General features: G+C 42.6%; 1 protein-coding gene across 16 annotated transcripts in view; it reads left to right on the top strand.

The window, feature by feature from the left end:
- Window positions 1-17440, top strand: part of pleca (plectin a) — a 105202-nt gene extending 87762 nt beyond the window's left edge. For all 16 annotated transcript variants that reach the window (XM_037092477.1, XM_037092479.1, XM_037092478.1 and 13 more), the window contains 7 exons: window positions 4-360; window positions 843-926; window positions 1022-1126; window positions 2212-2310; window positions 4618-7965; window positions 8828-15847; window positions 16531-17440. In XM_037092477.1, the coding sequence (XP_036948372.1) occupies window positions 4-360; window positions 843-926; window positions 1022-1126; window positions 2212-2310; window positions 4618-7965; window positions 8828-15028 (10194 nt within the window). In that variant the 3' untranslated portion in view covers window positions 15029-15847; window positions 16531-17440. The remainder of the gene's footprint in view (window positions 1-3; window positions 361-842; window positions 927-1021; window positions 1127-2211; window positions 2311-4617; window positions 7966-8827; window positions 15848-16530) is intronic.
- The last annotated feature ends 1227 nt before the right edge of the window (window positions 17441-18667 follow it).

Genomic DNA, 18667 nt, shown 5'->3' with positions numbered 1-18667 from the left:
CAGTCGATGCGCTCTGAGGCGGAGGCCGACCAGGTCGTGTTCGACCGGCTGCAGGACGAGCTGAAGAGGGCGACAGCCATCAACGACAAGATGACGAGGATCCACAGCGAGCGCGACACCGAGGTGGAGCACTACCGCCAGCTGGTCAGCAGCCTCCTGGAGCGCTGGCAGGCCGTGTTCGCTCAGCTGGAGCTGAGGCAGCGCGAGCTCGACCTCCTCGGCCGCCACATGAACTCCTACAACGGAAGCTACGAGTGGCTCATCCGCTGGCTCGGAGAGGCGAGGAAGAGGCAGGAGAAGATTCAGGCCGTGCCCATCGGCGACAGCAAGGCTCTCAAGGAGCAACTGGCAGAGGAGAAGGTAAAGATGTGTGGGGCGAAAGGAAAGAAGCGTTACTCTGCCCTCTGGTGGCTGAAAGGGCACACTGGATTCTGGTGAAAATGTCTTTACTGATTGGTTATTATTGTGTTTATAGTGATTCATTCAATCTTTAGTTAAAATTTAGAGATCACTGATGGTTCACCCTCATCATCAATAACAAAAAAACAAAGAAAATTAAATAAAGAACAAGAGCCGTTCTCGTAAAGAAAAGTCTGTCCCACAACGAGCTGATAGAAAGCTTCAGATTATAGAGGATAATTTGAAAGGTAAAGTCAAACAATTAAAATTCAAAGTAAACACACATTAAAACTGTTAAATTAAACCTGTGTTTTTATTTTGATAATAAAAGTAGTAGCTGCAGTTCTTCTATTTATTAAGAATAAAATGATGGAAGTAAACCATGAAAATGTCCAAAACGTATTAAATATAGTTAATTATTCCCCTCTTGATGCTTTCTGCAGAAACTCCTGGAAGAGATCGAGGAAAACAAGGACAAGATTGAAAAGTGCCAGAAAAATGCGAAGGCTTACATCGACTCAGTCAAGGTATGTACTGGTATATTTAGCTTTACAACAAAATGAAGTTTGTTTCCTGGTTTGATTTAAAGTTATTGTCTTCTTTTTGTTTTCTTTTTGTTAAGGACTATGAGTTCCAGATTTTGACCTACAAAGCCCTGCAGGATCCCATCGCGTCTCCTTTGAAGAAACCCAAGATGGAGTGTGCGTCTGATAACATCATTCAGCAGGTGAGTTTATCAGACACCTGAGGAGAGCGAAGATGAGACGGACGACCTGGCTGTGATGTTTATAGCTGAGTCTGCCCGTCTGCTATCAGCACGGCGATAAACAAAACAAACATTGTACATATCTGAGTGAAACAGGATAGTCAGGGGGGAGGAACACTGGGAGGAATTTGATTTTAACGTTGATAAGAGGGCGAGTCGTAACATAAACTTACCATCTAGCTAAATAATGGACGACTGGACTGATCCCACTGTCCACACTCAGGGACACGGAGACTCCCAGTTCACGAAATGGATGGATGGATGGAAGGAAGTGCAAGAGAAATGATACAGTAACTGTACAATACGTGACTTATAAGTTCCTTATCATCAACCCAGTGTTTATGGCGTCATCTCGTCAACTTGTGTTGTGTTTCTCTTATTTTCCGAGCCGTTGTTCCGACCTGAGAGGGCGTTCACGTTGAACTTTCTCTGTCGGAAAAAATGTTTGTCGGATAATTCCGACAGCACATGAACACACAGTTAGATGCGTCCAGAGGGTTTTGGGCTGTACGACTATAAAATCATGACAGTCCACTTTTCCCAAGTCTCTCTCCAAAACTTTGCTTGAGGGAATTACCCACAGTTCATAGTGGTATCGTTTTCCCAACGCTCCAGCATGGGAACACCATGCTCTGCAGTTATGCTTCCAGACTCTCTCTTCACCTCCCCACACTCGTCTTCTGAGGGTTGTTTTTTTGCCAAAAAAGAGACAGAACGCACAATAAACAAAGTTAAAGACAGATTTGATTGCTAGCTTTTCTTTTTTCTTTTTTTTTCATGGATATTGTGAGCATATCTTTTCAGCCTTAATTTAAAACGTAAAAATAAAAACTCCCCAAACTCATGAGGGGAATAAAATGTTTCAGCCTCTCTCACTGAAACTCAAAAGCATCGATTCTTGGTTGAAGCAAAATTCAACCAGGAATGTGATCTAAATGGGTTAAAAACTTTACTTTAGCTAACTGCTGGGAACTTCATGTTTTATAAAGAATGAGGGAAATGTGGAACAAAAATGAATGTCGCTAACGTTTCCGCATTTATTCCAGTATGTTGATCTGAGAACCCGCTACAGTGAGCTGATGACTCTCACCAGCCAGTACATTAAGTTCATCACGGAGACACAGCGCCGCCTGGAGGACGACGAGGTAATCACACACAAACTTCTGAGAAACTGCCAAAAAAACCAAAACAAACTAACACGAACAAACGCTGACCTGTTTACTGACGGACGTTTGGGAAATCATCTGTCATCAAATAGAGATAAAAATGTTGGCACTAAAAACATGTATTACTGTGTTAAAGGAAGTAAAACGATGTTCGGTGGTGAAGCAAACGGTTTCATCCTACTGTTCCAGCACATCACATCCCCACTAGAGTTTATGTCTCTCATTCCCTACGATCATGTCACATAGTCTGTACATACAGTAAGCCTCTGAATCAGTCACGTTCTCCTCGATCAATATTTGATTCAGTCTTTGCTTCTTTATTTCCTCTTGAAATCACCCACACTTGTGATTTGAAGGCTTCCGTTTGGCTTCCTGCCTTCTTTTCAGTCTTACCTTTACTTTCTCCCCTTTCTTCCCTCCTAACCTTCTTATTCTGTTTGATCCTTTTTCGACCTGCTCGCCAGTGCTTTGTCACGAATATTAATCACACGCTTAAGAGATGAATTAACCCCAAAGCACCAGGTATTTGAAGAAAAGACCCTCTCAGTTCATGTCATTCCTCTCCAACATCAGACCCTCGTCTGTAGTGAAGTGAAGGGAAGGTTCAGAGACTTTTTATATTTGAGTCCGAAGCATCAGCTTCCTGTAGGCATTTCTTATTTTGCTAATTTTCAAGGTATTGTATGTATTTCTGTTGTCTTAATATAATAATTTGAATAACTTTTTTTAAGGCCTTATTGGGATATTTGACAGTACTGTTCAGGGCTGCAACTAATGCTTATTTTCAGTGTTTTAATCTGTCCTTCTTTTAGTCTATTAAATGTTTTAAAAATACCTATCATAACTTTGCAGAGCCAAGGGTTTATTCAAGCAAATTTCCAAATATATTCAGTTGTCAACTATGTAAAACAAAGAAAACCAGCATTTTTGCTTTTAAAAATACTAAACAATTAATAGTTTACCAAAAATAGTTACTAAATACTTTTTTCGACTGTACACTCCCAGCAAAATGCGTAAAACAGTGACTATTTGATTACATGTAAATTGTCCATCTTTTTAAAATGTTCAGTGTAAAGTGTCGCATTCAAGGCAGTTTTTTTCTCTCATAAAATATCTTTGTCTGATTAAATTTAAAGAATCCAGATTTAAACATGAACCATATGTGTTTATCCATTTAGTACGCATGAAGTTAAGTAGGAATATGAAGTGTTTATTATTCAATAATAAAACATGAAAGTGATGTATTTCAAATTGGTTATCCTGTCTCCTGTAATGAAGTGCACATCCAGTTATTTAATTCTTACACATTGACTAACATCGATTGAAAAAACTTAAAAACATCCTTGTCATAGGCAAATAAATAAATACAGGAGGCTGGTGCTGATCCATGAGAACACACTGTGTTAAACCTTAACTAGAGATCAATATGACAGGTCTCTAAAGTTCTGGACCTTCCTGTTCGTTGTCACTCACCTGTGCGGTTACACATCTCCCGTCATTGTTGAAGAGTAGAACTCATCTGTCGGTGTTTGCTGTTGTCGGACTGACCTCACCGTGATCTTGGATTCATGTCGTGTCGCATCAATCCAAGCGTTTTCTCTGTGGTCTGTGTCCCGTCATATCACGCTGTGTTTGCTCCATCACTATAGTGACTTTACTCTGGTTGAATTCCAGCTTTATAATTAAAAGTCTCTGGTATCTTTGCTGCTGCGCTTAGTAATTTCTGCATGCTGCTAATTATTGTTTTCCCTGCTTATTTCTTTGCAGTTACTTTATGAATTTGACCCCAAATAACCAAATAATATCGATTGGTGACTGAATGAAGCGATAACGATCCTTCAGATATCCAAATATTAAATCTTTAAGTGGAAATATAGCAGCAACACACTTATTTCTACCACATACATTATATTATATTATTTGAACAGGCCCATAGAATGCAACTGTGTTAAAATGTGATCATTAAACAGATTAAATCAATAATTGAAATACCTCAACTGCATGAAAGTAAAGTGTCGTGCTGTGTTGTGAAGTAAAGTGTCATTCTGTGTGCCATACATGAAATAAACTCGACAAGCATTTCCCAATACAGTGTTTCCCCTCTGCTGTAGCTAAACGATCTGTCTGTTCGTTATAGAGTTTACCTGTAACATATTCTCATGTATTTACATTTACATGTAGCTACATGTTTTATTACTACTTTAATGACATTTTATTTTACAGTCTAACACTTTTTAACATTCTCTCAACCCCCCCTTCACTCCCTCTTTGCTTCTACTAATACAGAAAACCTCTGAGAAACTAAAAGAAGAGGAGAGGAAAAGAATGGCAGAGATACAAGCTGAGCTAGATAAGCAGAAGCAGTTGGCTGAGGCTCACGCCAAATCAGTGGCCAAGGCGGAGCAAGAGGCCCAGGAGCTGAAGCTGAAGATGAAAGAAGAAGCCAGCAAGAGGCAGGATGTGGCGGTGGACGCCGAGAAGCAGAAGCAAAACATTCAGCAGGAGCTGCATCATCTGAAGAGTCTGTCTGAGCAGGAGATCAAGTCCAAGAGCCAGCAGCTGGAGGAGGCGCTGGTCAGTCGGACCAAAATTGAGGAGGAAATCCACATAATTAGACTCCAGTTAGAGACAACAATAAAACAGAAGTCCACAGCAGAGGCCGAGCTGCAGGCGCTCAGAGACAGAGCTAATGAGGCTGAGAAGCTCAGGAAAACCGCTCAGGAGGAGGCCGAGAGGCTCCGCAAGCAGGTCAACGAAGAGACCCAGAAGAAGAAAAACGCTGAAGACGAGCTGAAACGTAAATCCGAGGCGGAAAAAGAGGCGGCCAGGCAGAAGCAGAAAGCTATGGATGACCTGCAGAGGTTCAAAATGCAAGCCGAAGAAGCAGAGAGGTGCATGAAGCAGGCGGAGGAGGAGAAGCTGAGGCAGATCAAGGTGGTGGAGGAGGTGGCGCAAAAGTCTGCAGCCACACAGTTGCAAACCCAGTCCGTGACGCTCAACGAAAAGGCGACCAAACTGGAGGAATCCCTTAAGAAAGAGAAGGGCACTGTCCTTCAGCTGCAGGAGGAAGCCGGCAAACTCAGGAAACAACAGGAGGACGCCAACAAAGCCAGAGAGCAAGCGGAGAAAGAGCTTGAAACATGGAGACAGAAAGCCAACGAGGCTCTCCGCTTGAGGCTACAAGCAGAAGAGGAAGCTCAGAAGAAGAGCCAGGCTCAGGAGGAAGCAGAGAGGCAGAAGGTTGATGCAGAACGTGAGGCCAAGAAAAGGGGTAAAGCCGAGGAAGCTGCTCTTAAACAGAAGGACAACGCAGAGAAAGAGTTGGAAAAACAGAGGAAATTTGCAGAGCAGGTGGCCCAGCAGAAGCTCTCTGCTGAGCAGGAATGCATCCGCCTGAAGTCTGACTTTGAGCATGCTGAGCAGCAGCGGGGCCTGTTGGACAACGAGCTCCAGCGCCTGAAAAACGAGGTGAACGCTGCCGAAAAGCAGAGGAAACAACTGGAGGATGAGCTGGCTAAAGTCAGAAGTGAAATGGACGCTCTTCTGCAGATGAAGGTTCAAGCTGAGAAGCAGACGCTGTCCAACACTGAGAAGAGCAAGCAGCTTCTCGAGTCTGAAGCTTTGAAAATGAAACAACTCGCCGAGGAAGCAACTCGACTCAGATCTGTCGCGGAGGAGGCGAAGAAGCAGAGGCAGATGGCCGAGGACGAGGCCGCTCGGCAGAGAGCCGAGGCAGAAAAGATACTGAAAGAGAAACTGGCTGCCATCAACGAGGCGACTCGTCTGAAGACTGAAGCCGAGATCGCTCTGAAAGCTAAAGAAGCAGAAAATGAAAGACTGAAAAGAAAAGCCGAGGATGAAGCTTATCAGAGGAAGCTGCTGGAGGATCAGGCTGCGCAGCATAAACATGACATCGAAGAGAAGATCACACACCTGAAGAGCTCATCGGACTCTGAGTTAGGGAGACAGAAAGCAATCGTGGAAGAAACGCTGAAGCAGAAGAAGGTGGTTGAAGAGGAAATTCGAATCATTAAGATCAACTTTGAGAAAGCATCGAAGGGAAAGTCAGATCTGGAGGTGGAGTTAAAGAAACTGAAGGCTCTTGCCGATGAGACACAGAAGAGCAAACTCAAAGCTGAGGAAGAGGCCGAGAAACTGAAGAAGCTCGCTGCAGAGGAAGAGAAGAAAAGGAAAGAATCTGAGGAGAAGGTGAAGAGGATTACTGCAGCAGAAGAAGAGGCAGCCAGACAGTGCAAAGCCGCTCAGGAGGAAGTGGAACGCCTCAAAAAGAAAGCAGCTGAAGCAAACAAACAGAAAGAAAAGGCAGCGAAAGATGCAGAGAAGCAGGCCATTCTGGCCAAAGACGCAGCGCAGAAGTGCAGCGCCGCCGAGCAGAAGGCCCAAGATGTTCTCAGCAAGAACAAAGAAGACAGTCTCGCCCAGGAGAAGCTGAAAGAGGAGTTTGAAAACGCTAAGAAACTTGCACAAGCGGCTGAGAAAGCGAAAGAGAAAGCAGAGAAAGAGGCCGCCCTGCTCCGTCAGAAAGCGGAGGAGGCCGAAAAACAGAAAAAAGCTGCAGAGGATGAAGCTGCGAAACAGGCCAAAGCCCAAAAAGATGCAGAGCGGCTGAAGAAAGAGGCGGAGGAGGAGGCCTCCAAGAGAGCAGCAGCTGAGGCAGCGGCTCTGAAGCAGAAGAAGCAGGCTGACGCAGAGATGGCTAAGCACAAGAAAGAAGCAGAACAATCGCTTAAGCAGAAGTCGCAGGTTGAAAAGGAACTCTCACTGGTCAAACTGAAGCTGGACGAGACGGATAAGCAGAAAGCTGTGTTGGATGAGGAGCTTCAGAGAGTCAAAGGTGAAGTAAATGATGCCGTCAAGCAAAAGGCACAGGTGGAGGATGAGCTGTCCAAAGTTAAGACCCAGATGGATGAGCTCCTGAAACTGAAGCTGAAGATCGAGGAAGAAAACCGCCGCCTCATGAAGAAAGACAAAGATAGTACACAGAAACTGCTGGCAGAGGAAGCAGAGAAAATGAAGGGCTTGGCAGAGGATGCTGCCAGACTTAGTGTGGCAGCTGAGGAGGCAGCCAGGCAGCGACAGATCGCTGAGACTGACTTGGCTGAACAGAGGTCACTTGCAGAGAAAATGCTGAAGGAGAAAATGCAGGCCATCCAAGAGGCAACGAAACTGAAGGCTGAAGCAGAGGAGCTCCAGAAACAGAAGAATCAGGCCCAGGAGAAGGCTAAAAAACTACTGGAGGACAAACAACAGATCCAGCAGCGCCTTGATAAGGAGACAGAGGGCTTCCAGAAGTCATTAGAGGCCGAGCGAAAGAGGCAGCTTGAAGTTTCAGCTGAAGCAGAGAAACTGAAGCTGAGGGTGAAAGAGCTCAGTGACGCACAGGCAAAGGCTGAAGAGGAGGCTAAGAAGTTCAAGCAACAGGCCGACGATGCAAAAACTCGTCTTGCACACACGGAAAAACAAACCACAGAAATCGTGGTGCAGAAGTTGGAGACACAGAGGCTGCAGAGCAGCAGGGAGGCGGACGACTTGAAGGTAGCCATCAATGCTCTAGAGAAAGAGAAGGAGAAACTGAGGAAAGAGGCGGAAGAGCTGCAGAAAAAATCCAAAGAGGTATTTTTATATGAATTAACATTGTTAGTCAGTTTACACAACCCTTAGAATTAACATTACTGTCAAACACACTAACTACAGTGTTTGTAGAAGTCACTGTAACATTTCATGTAAATTGCAGAGAATTAAAAATAACATCCAGCAATTTATATGAATGTCATTCGAAACACAACGCTGCAGAACTGAAACGATCACTAGTTAAAGGAAACCAGAAATGAAAATTCAGTCATTATCTACTCGACCTCATGCCGATGGAAAGTTAAGTGAAGTGGCTTTAAGTCCGCAATATATTTCTGGAGCTTCACAGCATTCAAATGAACAACTGAGGTAGATGTGGGGATGTTTTATAATGTAAAAAACAAGCTCGTCCACTGTAATCCAAGTCTGCGGAACATCCCAGACACCAAATTGAGCCTGGGCATCGTGGATGAACAACCCTCATGGAGCTGTTTGATTTTATTTTTTAAAGTCCCCATCTATTTCAGTTTTCAGTCGGCATGGGGGTAAGAATGTCATGATTGTATTTTCATTTCTTAATGAACTTTTCCTGTAAATATTGAATACTTTGTAGGAAAATGCTTCTATGCACTTTCTTCCTGTGTGTTAGATGAAAAGCATGATACTGCTCTCATGTCTGTGTGCTAAATATGACGCTGCTGCAAGGAAATTAGTTAAGATAAGGCAAGACAGAACATTAGTAATCCTGAACACATTTATTATGCCAGAGAATGAGAAAACAGCTAGATTTTACTGTATAGCAGACAGTCATGAGAGTTGGATCAGTCTTCTCATCTTATTCTCAGCAAGACAGTGTATTTCTGCTTTACATTTTACTCATTTGTTTCTTCTTTTTCCCAAATAGATGGCAAATGCCCAACAAGAGCAAATTGAGCAACAGAAGGCCATTCTTCAGCAGTCTTTCCTCACAGAGAAGGAACTGCTGTTGAAAAGGGAAAAGGACATTGAGGCTGAGAAGACGAAGCTCCAGAAACAGTTTGAGGATGAAGTGAACAAGGCCAAAGCTCTCAAAGATGAGCAAGAACGTCAGAGAAAGCTTATGGAAGATGAGAAGAAGAAACTTCAGGCCATTATGGATGAAGCTGTTAAGAAACAAAAGGAGGCTGAAGCAGATATGAATAACAAGCAGAGGGAAATGGAAGTTCTGGACAAGAAAAGGCTTGAGCAAGAAAAACTCCTGGGAGAGGAGAACAAAAAGCTCAGAGAGAAACTTAAGAGTCTTGAGGTTGCCTCCAAACAGGTTGCATCCAAAACAAAGGAAATGGAAGTTCAGACTGATGAGGTTCCTGAGGAGCAGTTAGTTGCCATGACAATGGTGGGAACAACAAAGAAAGTGTTCAATGGCTCTGTTGACGTGGACGGAGCGAAGAAAGGTGGAGAATCACCTTTTGCCTTTGATGGAATTAGAGAGAAAGTTCCTGCCGCCAGGCTTCATGAGATCGGTGTTCTGACCAAAAAGGAATTTGACAAGTTGAAAAAGGGCAAAGTCTCTGTGCAAGAGCTCGAAAAGACTGATAAAGTGAAATCATGTCTCAAGGGTCAGAGTTGTGTCGGAGGTGTCTTGACTCCATCCAAAGAGAAAATGAGTGTCTATCAGGCCATGACAGAGAAAAAGATTAGTCCAAACACTGCCGCAATGCTCCTGGAAGCTCAGGCAGCTTCTGGTTACATCGTAGATCCCGTGAAAAATAAGCTCCTCTCTGTGGACGAAGCTGTTAAAGATGAGTTGATCGGCCCAGAGCTCCATGACAGGATGCTCTCTGCAGAGCGAGCAGCCACTGGCTTCAAAGATCCCTACACTGGAGACAAAATCTCTCTCTATGAGGCCATGAAGAAGGGACTCATTGAAAAGGAGCAGGCCACCAAATTCCTGGATGTACAGCTTGCAACAGGTGGCATCATCGACCCGGTCAATAGTCATAGAGCGCCACTTCAGACTGCCTACAAGCAGGGCCAGTTTGACGAAGACATGAACAAGAAACTCACCGATCCCAGTGATGACTGCAAATTATTCATTGACCCAAGCACTCAAGAGCAACTCACCTACAAACAGCTGCTGGAGAAATGCACCAAAGATGCAGAGACTGGACTGCTGATACTACCAGTAACAGAGCAAGCTGCTCAAACTGAGAGAACATACACAGATCTGGAGACTAAGGAAGTGTTCAGTAAATCAACCGTTGACGTGCCTTTTGGAAAGTTTAGAGGCAAGATAGTCACCATCTGGGAAGTCATAAATTCAGAATACTTTACTGAAGAGCAAAGACGGGAACTGATTCGCCAGTACAAGACAGGAAAGATCACTGTAGAGAAGATTATTAAAATTGTCATCACTGTTGTGGAAGACAAGGAGAAGAATAATGGAAATGTGTTTAATGGTTTGAAGGCTCCAGTACCCGCCAGCGAACTGTTGGAGTCCAAGGTCATAAACAAAGATTTGTTCAACAAGTTGAGTACAGGCAAAGTAACGGTCAAAGAGATCTCTGAGATGGAGCCCGTGAAGAAGGCACTACAAGGAACATCGAGCATTGCTGGACTGTTGAATGAACCAACCAAGGAGAAAATGTCTTTCTATGAGGCTATGAAGAAAGAATTACTTTCTCCAGAAACTGCTGCAAACCTTCTTGAAGCACAAGCAGCAACTGGGTTTGTAATCGATCCTGTCAAAAATGAGAGGAGCCCTGTTGATGAAGCTGTTAAGTCGGGTCTTGTAGGGCCAGAACTGCATGAACGACTCCTGTCAGCAGAGAGAGCTGTCACTGGCTACAGAGATCCATATACAGGAAAGAAGGTGTCTCTGTTTGAAGCCATGAACAAAGGCCTCATAAAGAAAGACCACGGCATCCGTCTGCTTGAGGCACAACTCTCAACAGGTGGAATTATTGACCCAGTGAAAAGCTACCGCATCCCACATGAGATTGCCTGCAAGCGTGGCTATTTTGATGAGGAAATGAACAAGACCTTGAACAAAAACACAGATGAAACAAAGGTCTTCTATGATCCAAACTCACAAGAGGAATTAACTTATGCTCAGCTCTTGAATAAATGTGTCACGGACAAAGAAACTGGACTCCCTTTGCTCTCTCTTTCAAAGAAAGCTGCAAAGCCAAAAGAAGTCAAACAGATCACAGAGGCTAAGACAAAAGAGACTTTGAACCAAGCAACTATGGAGCTGGAGTATGGTCCATTCAAAGGAAGAAAAGTCACCATCTGGGAGATAATACACTCTGAATACATCACTGAGGTGCAAAGACTTGAGTTGATCCGCCAGTACAGAATGGGGCAGGTGACAATTGAAAAGTTGATAAAGATTGTGATAACAATGGTCGATGAAAAAGAAGACAAACCAAAGGAAGAGGCCTGTTTTGAAGGTCTTAGGGCACCAGTCACTGCCCGCTCTTTGCTTGATTCCAACATCATTGATAAGACTACATTTGATCAACTCGAACAGGGCAAAAAGACACCTAAAGAAGTTAGTGAAACTGATAAGGTACGGAAGTACTTGCAGGGCACAGACCGCATTGATGGTGTCACTATGAAAGATTCAAATGAGAAGTTAAGCATATACCAGGCAATGAAAAAGAATGTTTTGCAACATAACACTGGACTTGCCCTGCTTGAGGCCCAAGCAGCAACTGGTTCCATAACTGATCCAGTCAAAAATCTGAAGTACTCTGTGGATGATGCTGTGAAGGATGGAGTGGTAGGTCCAGAGCTTCATGAGAAACTTCTCGCAGCTGAAAAAGCAGTGACAGGATACAAAGACCCATACACAGGCAATAAGATCTCTCTTTTCCAAGCTATGAAGAAGGAGCTCATTCTGAGGGAGCATGCTATTCCACTCATAGAGGCTCAGTTTGCGACTGGAGGGATCGTCGATCCAGTCAGCAGCCATCGTGTTCCCAATGATGTGGCCATTCAGCGTGGCTATTTCAGCAAACAAATGTCCAAGTCCTTCAATGAACCCTCAGGTGACGTCAAAGGCTTCACCAATCCCAATACCAACGAAAGTGTTACATACAAGCAGCTAGTGGAGAAATGTGTGAGAGATCCCAACTCTGGTCTGTGCTACCTGCCTCTGTCAAAGGTTGAGTCTCCTGCTCCTGTTGAGAAATCTTACCAGTACACAGAGGAGCAAGCCCGAACAGATCTAGCTGACACTCAAATCGAGATCCCTCATAAGAGCTTTGCAGGAAAGAGTATGACCATTTGGGAAATCATGAACTCAAACATGCTTCCAGAAGAGGAGAGACGCCGCCTCATGGAGCAGTTTCGCTTAGGGCAAATCACAAAGGAAAGAATGCTGGTCATCATCATTGAAATTATCGAACAAAGAGAGACTCTAAAGACCGAGCAGAGCATGTCGTGTGACGTTATCAGACGAAGAATTACTATTGAGGAGCTATACAGCGCACGAATCATTGACTTGCACACATACAATCTCTTGAAACAAGAAAAGATGAATATCCGCGAGGTAATGGAGATGCCATCAGTAAAGCAGTACCTCTTTGGGACTGGTTGCATTGCTGGAATCATGTCAGACAATCCTCCAAAGATCAGCATCTACCAGGCTATGAAGAGCGGGCAGATTAAACCTGAAACTGCTTTGAGTCTCCTCGAGGCCCAAGCAGCAACAGGATTCATGATTGACCCAGTGAAAGATGAACTTCTAACAGTTGACGAAGCCGTTCGCAAGGGGCTTGTTGGCCCGGAACTTCATGACAAGCTTCTCTCTGCTGAAAGAGCAGTTACAGGCTACAAGGATCCGTACAGCGGAAAAGTAATTTCTCTTTTCCAAGCAATGAAAAAAGACCTGGTTCCGGAGGATTATGCCTTAAGGCTGTTGGAGGCCCAGAATGCCACTGGCGGATTAATGGATCCTGAATACTACTTCCACCTCCCGACAGACGTTGCCATGCAGCGTGGATACATCAACAAAGAGACACTTGAGAGACTATCTGAACCTACTGGGGATGTGAGAGGTTACACTGATCCAACAACAGATGAACAACAGTCCTATGCCCAGCTCCTGAAAAGATGCAGAGTTGATAAAGAAAGCGGTTTGCGCCTACTATCACTGGCTGATAGAAGTCTTCTCTTCAAGGGTCTCAGAAAGCAGATCACTGTGGAAGAGCTGCTTCGTTCTCAGATTATTGACCAAAAAACATACAATGATCTCACTGAGGGTGTCATTACAGTGGAGGAGGTCAGCAGAGCTGTGAAGAAATACCTTGAGGGCACTAGCTGTATTGCTGGTGTGTACGTAGAGTCAAGCAAAGACCGTCTGTCTATCTACCAAGCAATGAAGAAGAACATGATCAGACCAGGAACTGCCTTTGAGCTCCTTGAGGCTCAAGCTGCCACTGGATATGTAATCGATCCTATAAAGAACCTAAAACTGAATGTCACCGAAGCTGTTAAGATGGGTGTTGTTGGCCCAGAGTTTAAAGACAAACTCCACTCAGCTGAGCGAGCTGTCACAGGCTACAAGGACCCTTATTCTGGCAAGGTCATCTCACTATTCCAGGCAATGAAAAAGGGCCTTATTCTGAAAGACCATGGCATTCGTTTGCTGGAGGCTCAGATTGCTACTGGTGGAATCATTGACCCGCAGGAGAGCCATCGCCTGCCAGTTGAAACCGCATATGAACGTGGCCTCTTCGACCAGGAAATGAACGAAATCCTCACTGACCCATCTGATGACACAAAGGGCTTCTTTGACCCTAACACTGAGGAAAACCTCACCTACCTGCAGCTGATGGAGAGATGTATGATAGACCCCGAGACAGGCCTCGCCCTTCTGCTGCTGAAAGAAAAGAAGCGTGAGAGGAAGACATCGTCCAAGTCTTCTGTTCGCAAACGCAGAGTTGTCATTGTTGATCCAGAAACAGGCAAAGAGATGTCTGTGTATGAGGCGTACCAGAAAGGGCTCATCGACCACCAGACCTATATCGAGCTTGCAGAGCAGGAGTGTGAATGGGAGGAAATAACCATCACCTCATCTGACGGAGTTGTGAAATCCATGATCATTGACAGAAGGTCTGGTCGGCAGTATGATATTGATGATGCAATCTCAAGGGGCCTGATTGACAAGTCCGCTCTCGATCAGTACCGTTCAGGAACTCTGTCCATCACAGAGTTTGCAGACATGCTGTCTGGAAACATGAGCGGTTCCAGATCACGTTCATCCTCCTTTGGCTCCTCTTCATCTTACAGCATGAGCCCTGCACCCACCATAAAAACACCAGCAACCACATGGAACGACCCAACAGAGGAAACAGGTCCCGTGGCTGGAATCTTAGACACGGAGACTCTGGAGAAGGTGTCCGTCACGGAAGCCATACACAGGAACCTTTTGGACAACATAACCGGTCAGAGGTTGCTGGAAGCTCAGGCCTGCACAGGAGGGATTATTGACCCAAATACTGGAGAGAAATTCACTGTTGCAGATGCAATGAACAAAGGGCTTGTTGATAAAATCATGGTGGACCGTATCAGTCTGGCCCAGAAGGCGTGCAATGGATTTGAGGACCCAAGAACCAAAACCAAAATGTCAGCAGCCCAAGCCCTAAAGAAAGGCTGGCTCTACTATGAGGCTGGGCAGCGATTCCTTGAGGTCCAGTATCTCACTGGTGGATTAATTGAACCAGAATCCACCAGCAGAGTCTCCATAGATGAGGCCGTGAAGAAGGGCACCTTGGATGCTCGCACTGCGCAGAAGTTACGAGATGTTAGTGCATACTCGAAATACCTCACATGCCCGAAAACCAAGCTGAAAATCTCTTACAAGGACGCAATGGAAAGAAGCATGATAGAGGAGGGGACAGGTCTGAGACTGCTTGAAGCATCATCTCAATCAAGCAAAGGCCTCTACAGTCCCTATAGCATCAGCGGGTCAGGCTCCGCCACTGGGTCACGGTCTGGCTCAAGAAGTGGTTCCAGGTCCGGCTCCAGAAGAGGCAGCTTTGATGCCACTGGATCAAGTTTCAGTACAACCTTCTCTTCCACTTCCTACAGTTCACCAAGCTACGGCCGCAGATACTGATGAGTTTGAAAGTTAGGGAATGATTTTCTAAGGGAAGGATACACTATTAAACCACAGTGTTCACCAGATGCCTAATTCTTAGTGGAATAAGGACTAGCTTTATTCTGCTCTGCATGTGGTTGTTACAGGACTTTTAATATTTAATTTTTTACAAGTTGAATATTTTTGTTTATTGTATATTTCACATTTACTTTTAGTTATGTTTATATCATATCAGACTTTCTGATTACCGTACTGTAAGCAGCATATGCAGAAGCTGTTTATCATTTCCAATATCTATCGCAAAAAAAAGTTTTAAGTGTACGTGATTTTTTTTTTTTTTTTTTTGGTTTTTAAAGTGTAATATCATAAGCATTTAATGTTCCACTTTACATTACAGTGTGTTACACTATAACCGAGCTGTTCATTACCATTAGCCTGAATGTTACAGAAAACCAAATTGGGTGTACAAACAAAAAAATTCTGTACATGTGTATATTTCTGAATATAAGAGTTAGCTAAAGAACGATAAGTGCCACTCTGCAGAGCAGAATAACAAGTCTCCCAAACATGATAAACACAAAATGCCAAGCTTCAAGATCTTCTCTCTACTGGGCGACACTGCCGCATATATTCTACCATCATCTGCTCCATTCCCAGTCGTCTGTCATAAAACTTTACAGCTTAGTTGCAGCAACATGCTGACCTCAAAGAGCAAGTTCCCACAAATGGACGGATTAAACAGCCTATTGTGACAATAAACACCATGTGACAGTTCTGGACACATCCAACCTCAACTCCAATACATACAAGCCTCTGCCTTTCTGGACACTTTAAAAGGTAAGAGAATATTTACATTCAATCACCTCACAACTTTTGAAATTGAAATGCTTCATTTTACAGGTCTACAGATTTCTTGGGAAGTAGGTGGTAACTACCAATTTACTTATTTGAAATTTCAACTTTTGGAACAGATTTCTCAAATGTCCTTTTTTTGTTAGCAACAATAAACTGCTGATTAAAAACAAATACACATTTTTAATCAAGAATTAAGTAAGCAATTTTCCATTTTAAAAGTTTCATTCCTTAAGTGCCTATTGAAGAATGTCATTGATAAAAAAAAAGGACTTCAATTTACTGACCTGCAGAAGCTGCAACAAATCATCAGTTTAGTGTCCTGCTGAGTGAAACTTAGACGCAGCTGGATGGAAATTGTATGAATTGTAAAAATGGTATGATCAGCAGAAGTTAAGCAGAATCCAATCAGACGTTTCCTGGAAAAGTATTGAAGAAATTAGCAGCTTTTTATTAACAACAGTTTGGGGTGATTATTGTGATAATTTTGGGGGTAATTTCAAAAAAATATATGTTACTTGTTAAATTGTTTCCACCTACTTACCATGAAAAAATCCACACCTGTAAAATGAAGTCTTACCAAAATTTCTGGTTTATTTGTGCCATTTAATATTTTTCATGTCCTGAAGTCTAATGTTCCTGTTCAATGTTCAATTTTTCTGTTTCAGAGATGTTCGTCTCCAGCTCTGTGCTCAGATGTCTTCCAGATACCTGTGGCGTTATTTTAGACTGTGACCTTCACTGTAATCAATGATTTTATGCAGCATAGCACCTACACACTCGCTCATACGATGTTTCATCAGGTTTATTGTGGATTATGTGTTTAACAGTGGACCCTTTTGAAACCTGCATCTTATCTTTAAGCATTTAAAGGCCTCAACCATGCTTTGTAAGTGCCTGCAAAATACTCTGTAACACTAAAATGGGATGATGAGTATTATAAGATGGTGCAGTGGTTACACTGTAAATTGACTGACGCATGACTTCAAGTGCAATGCTAACCATAATGGTATGATTACTGTGTTATCAGGTAAGCCTTTTTACAGTCCAGTGTGTCACAATCTAACTTTAGAATAACAGTTCAGTTCCGTGTCAAAAATAACCATAAAAGATTTCTATTATTTGAATTTTTTTTTCCCTTCACAGACGAGTAATGTAATGTATGTACTGTATATTGATGATTATATAGATCACTATTGCTGAAAGCCATTACTTAACATTTCTTTTGAGAAAGATCTTTAAGCTTTGCCACCAGACCCAGTATTTGTATTTTCCACTACATATAATTGTTTTGATTTGAAATTCTCCTTTGTAAAGCAACACATTCAAACTATATCATTTTATTTTCGTACTCTATATTTCTGCTTTGCATGATTTACTAACATTAAAAAAAAAAGGTGCAAAAATGAAATAGATGTATTCATTAAAGCATTTGTTTTATTATGTTTCAAAAGGTTTGAAGGATGTATTTTAATGAGGGTTGTCAAGCCTTGGTTAAAATGGTGTATTTATAATAAAATGGTGACATGGAATTTTATTGTAACACCTTACGCTATGTAAATAAACGTGGAAATGAAATACTTTCTCTCAAGTTTATTTATGAAATCTTTTCGTCAAATCATATTGACTTTAAATCTGATGAAAATGGGACTTTGAGATTATATGATACAATAGATTAATTTAAATGAACACAGACTATTACAGACAAACCTCTGTTTATTTACCTAATATATGCTATAATATCTGCGTTAACCACTTTATTCTCCTTAATTGGAATGTTACTGAGTACATTTACCAAAGCACTTTTTTATTCACTCTATTTTGATGCAACTTTATACTTTTACTCCATCATATCTCTGCAGCAAATACACTTTTTACTCATTCTGTAGATGCTATACTGATGACACAGATAGTGGAAATATGGCTTTAAAATGCAGTAGAAGACTGACATCTAGTGGCTGTCTCAGTGTTATTCCAGTCATCAAGAAGAGGAGCAGTAAAGGTGCAAGTAACTTGCTGAAGAACACCTTCACAGTTCCCACTGAGCAGTCATGGAATAACTACTCACATGTCACATTAGTAAAGGTTATAAAACCACAATTTGAAAATACAAGTAGTAGTACTGATAAAAGTGCAGAGGTGTGATCAGCAGTATTAAGAGTACTCTTCAGGAAGAATAGCACCTGCATGTTTATATTTTTATAGTAGTACTATTATCACTGAGGTGTTACTGCATAAGCTGCAATTTCTTGCCGACTTAAAGCTGATCAAGGTGGAGGGATTGCATATCTGGTTCGACCTGGGAACACATCAGGACCCCCATGAGGAGCAGAGGAGCATTGCTGTGGAGAGGGACGTCTGGATGGATGGATCATTTTAACACAAACTAACTCTTCATAGGTTTTACTATTAACAATATTCAGCCAATATTCCATTCTGAAATATGGAGGAGTGAGCTTCCTGTCATGTTAAACACAAGAGAAACAGTATCTGAGAGCTGTCAGGAAGTGTCCCCTGCCATGACATACAATATCACAGGACTTATCTGTTGTGATTAAATAAGTGAGCAGCATGAATCTGACACATCTTCGAGCTTTATTTCTAGATAAACATAAGATTTTCAGCTGAAGTTTAAAGACAATATTAAAACAAAAAATGCTAAATGAATAAATAAGTATTAAGTTTTTTTTAGGTCAATGTTAAGCCATCATTGATTGTTGTAGGGGACAGACAGAAAAAAGATGATGGATTAATTCAGTGAATCACAATGAACACTATCACAAATACAATGTTTGGCCTATTTAT

This window comes from Acanthopagrus latus, chromosome 3 (assembly GCF_904848185.1).
Source record: "Acanthopagrus latus isolate v.2019 chromosome 3, fAcaLat1.1, whole genome shotgun sequence".
NCBI classification, from domain to species: Eukaryota; Metazoa; Chordata; class Actinopteri; order Spariformes; family Sparidae; genus Acanthopagrus; species Acanthopagrus latus.
The sequence above is the reverse complement of the archived record's forward strand: the minus strand, read 5'-3'. Positions and strand labels throughout refer to the sequence as shown.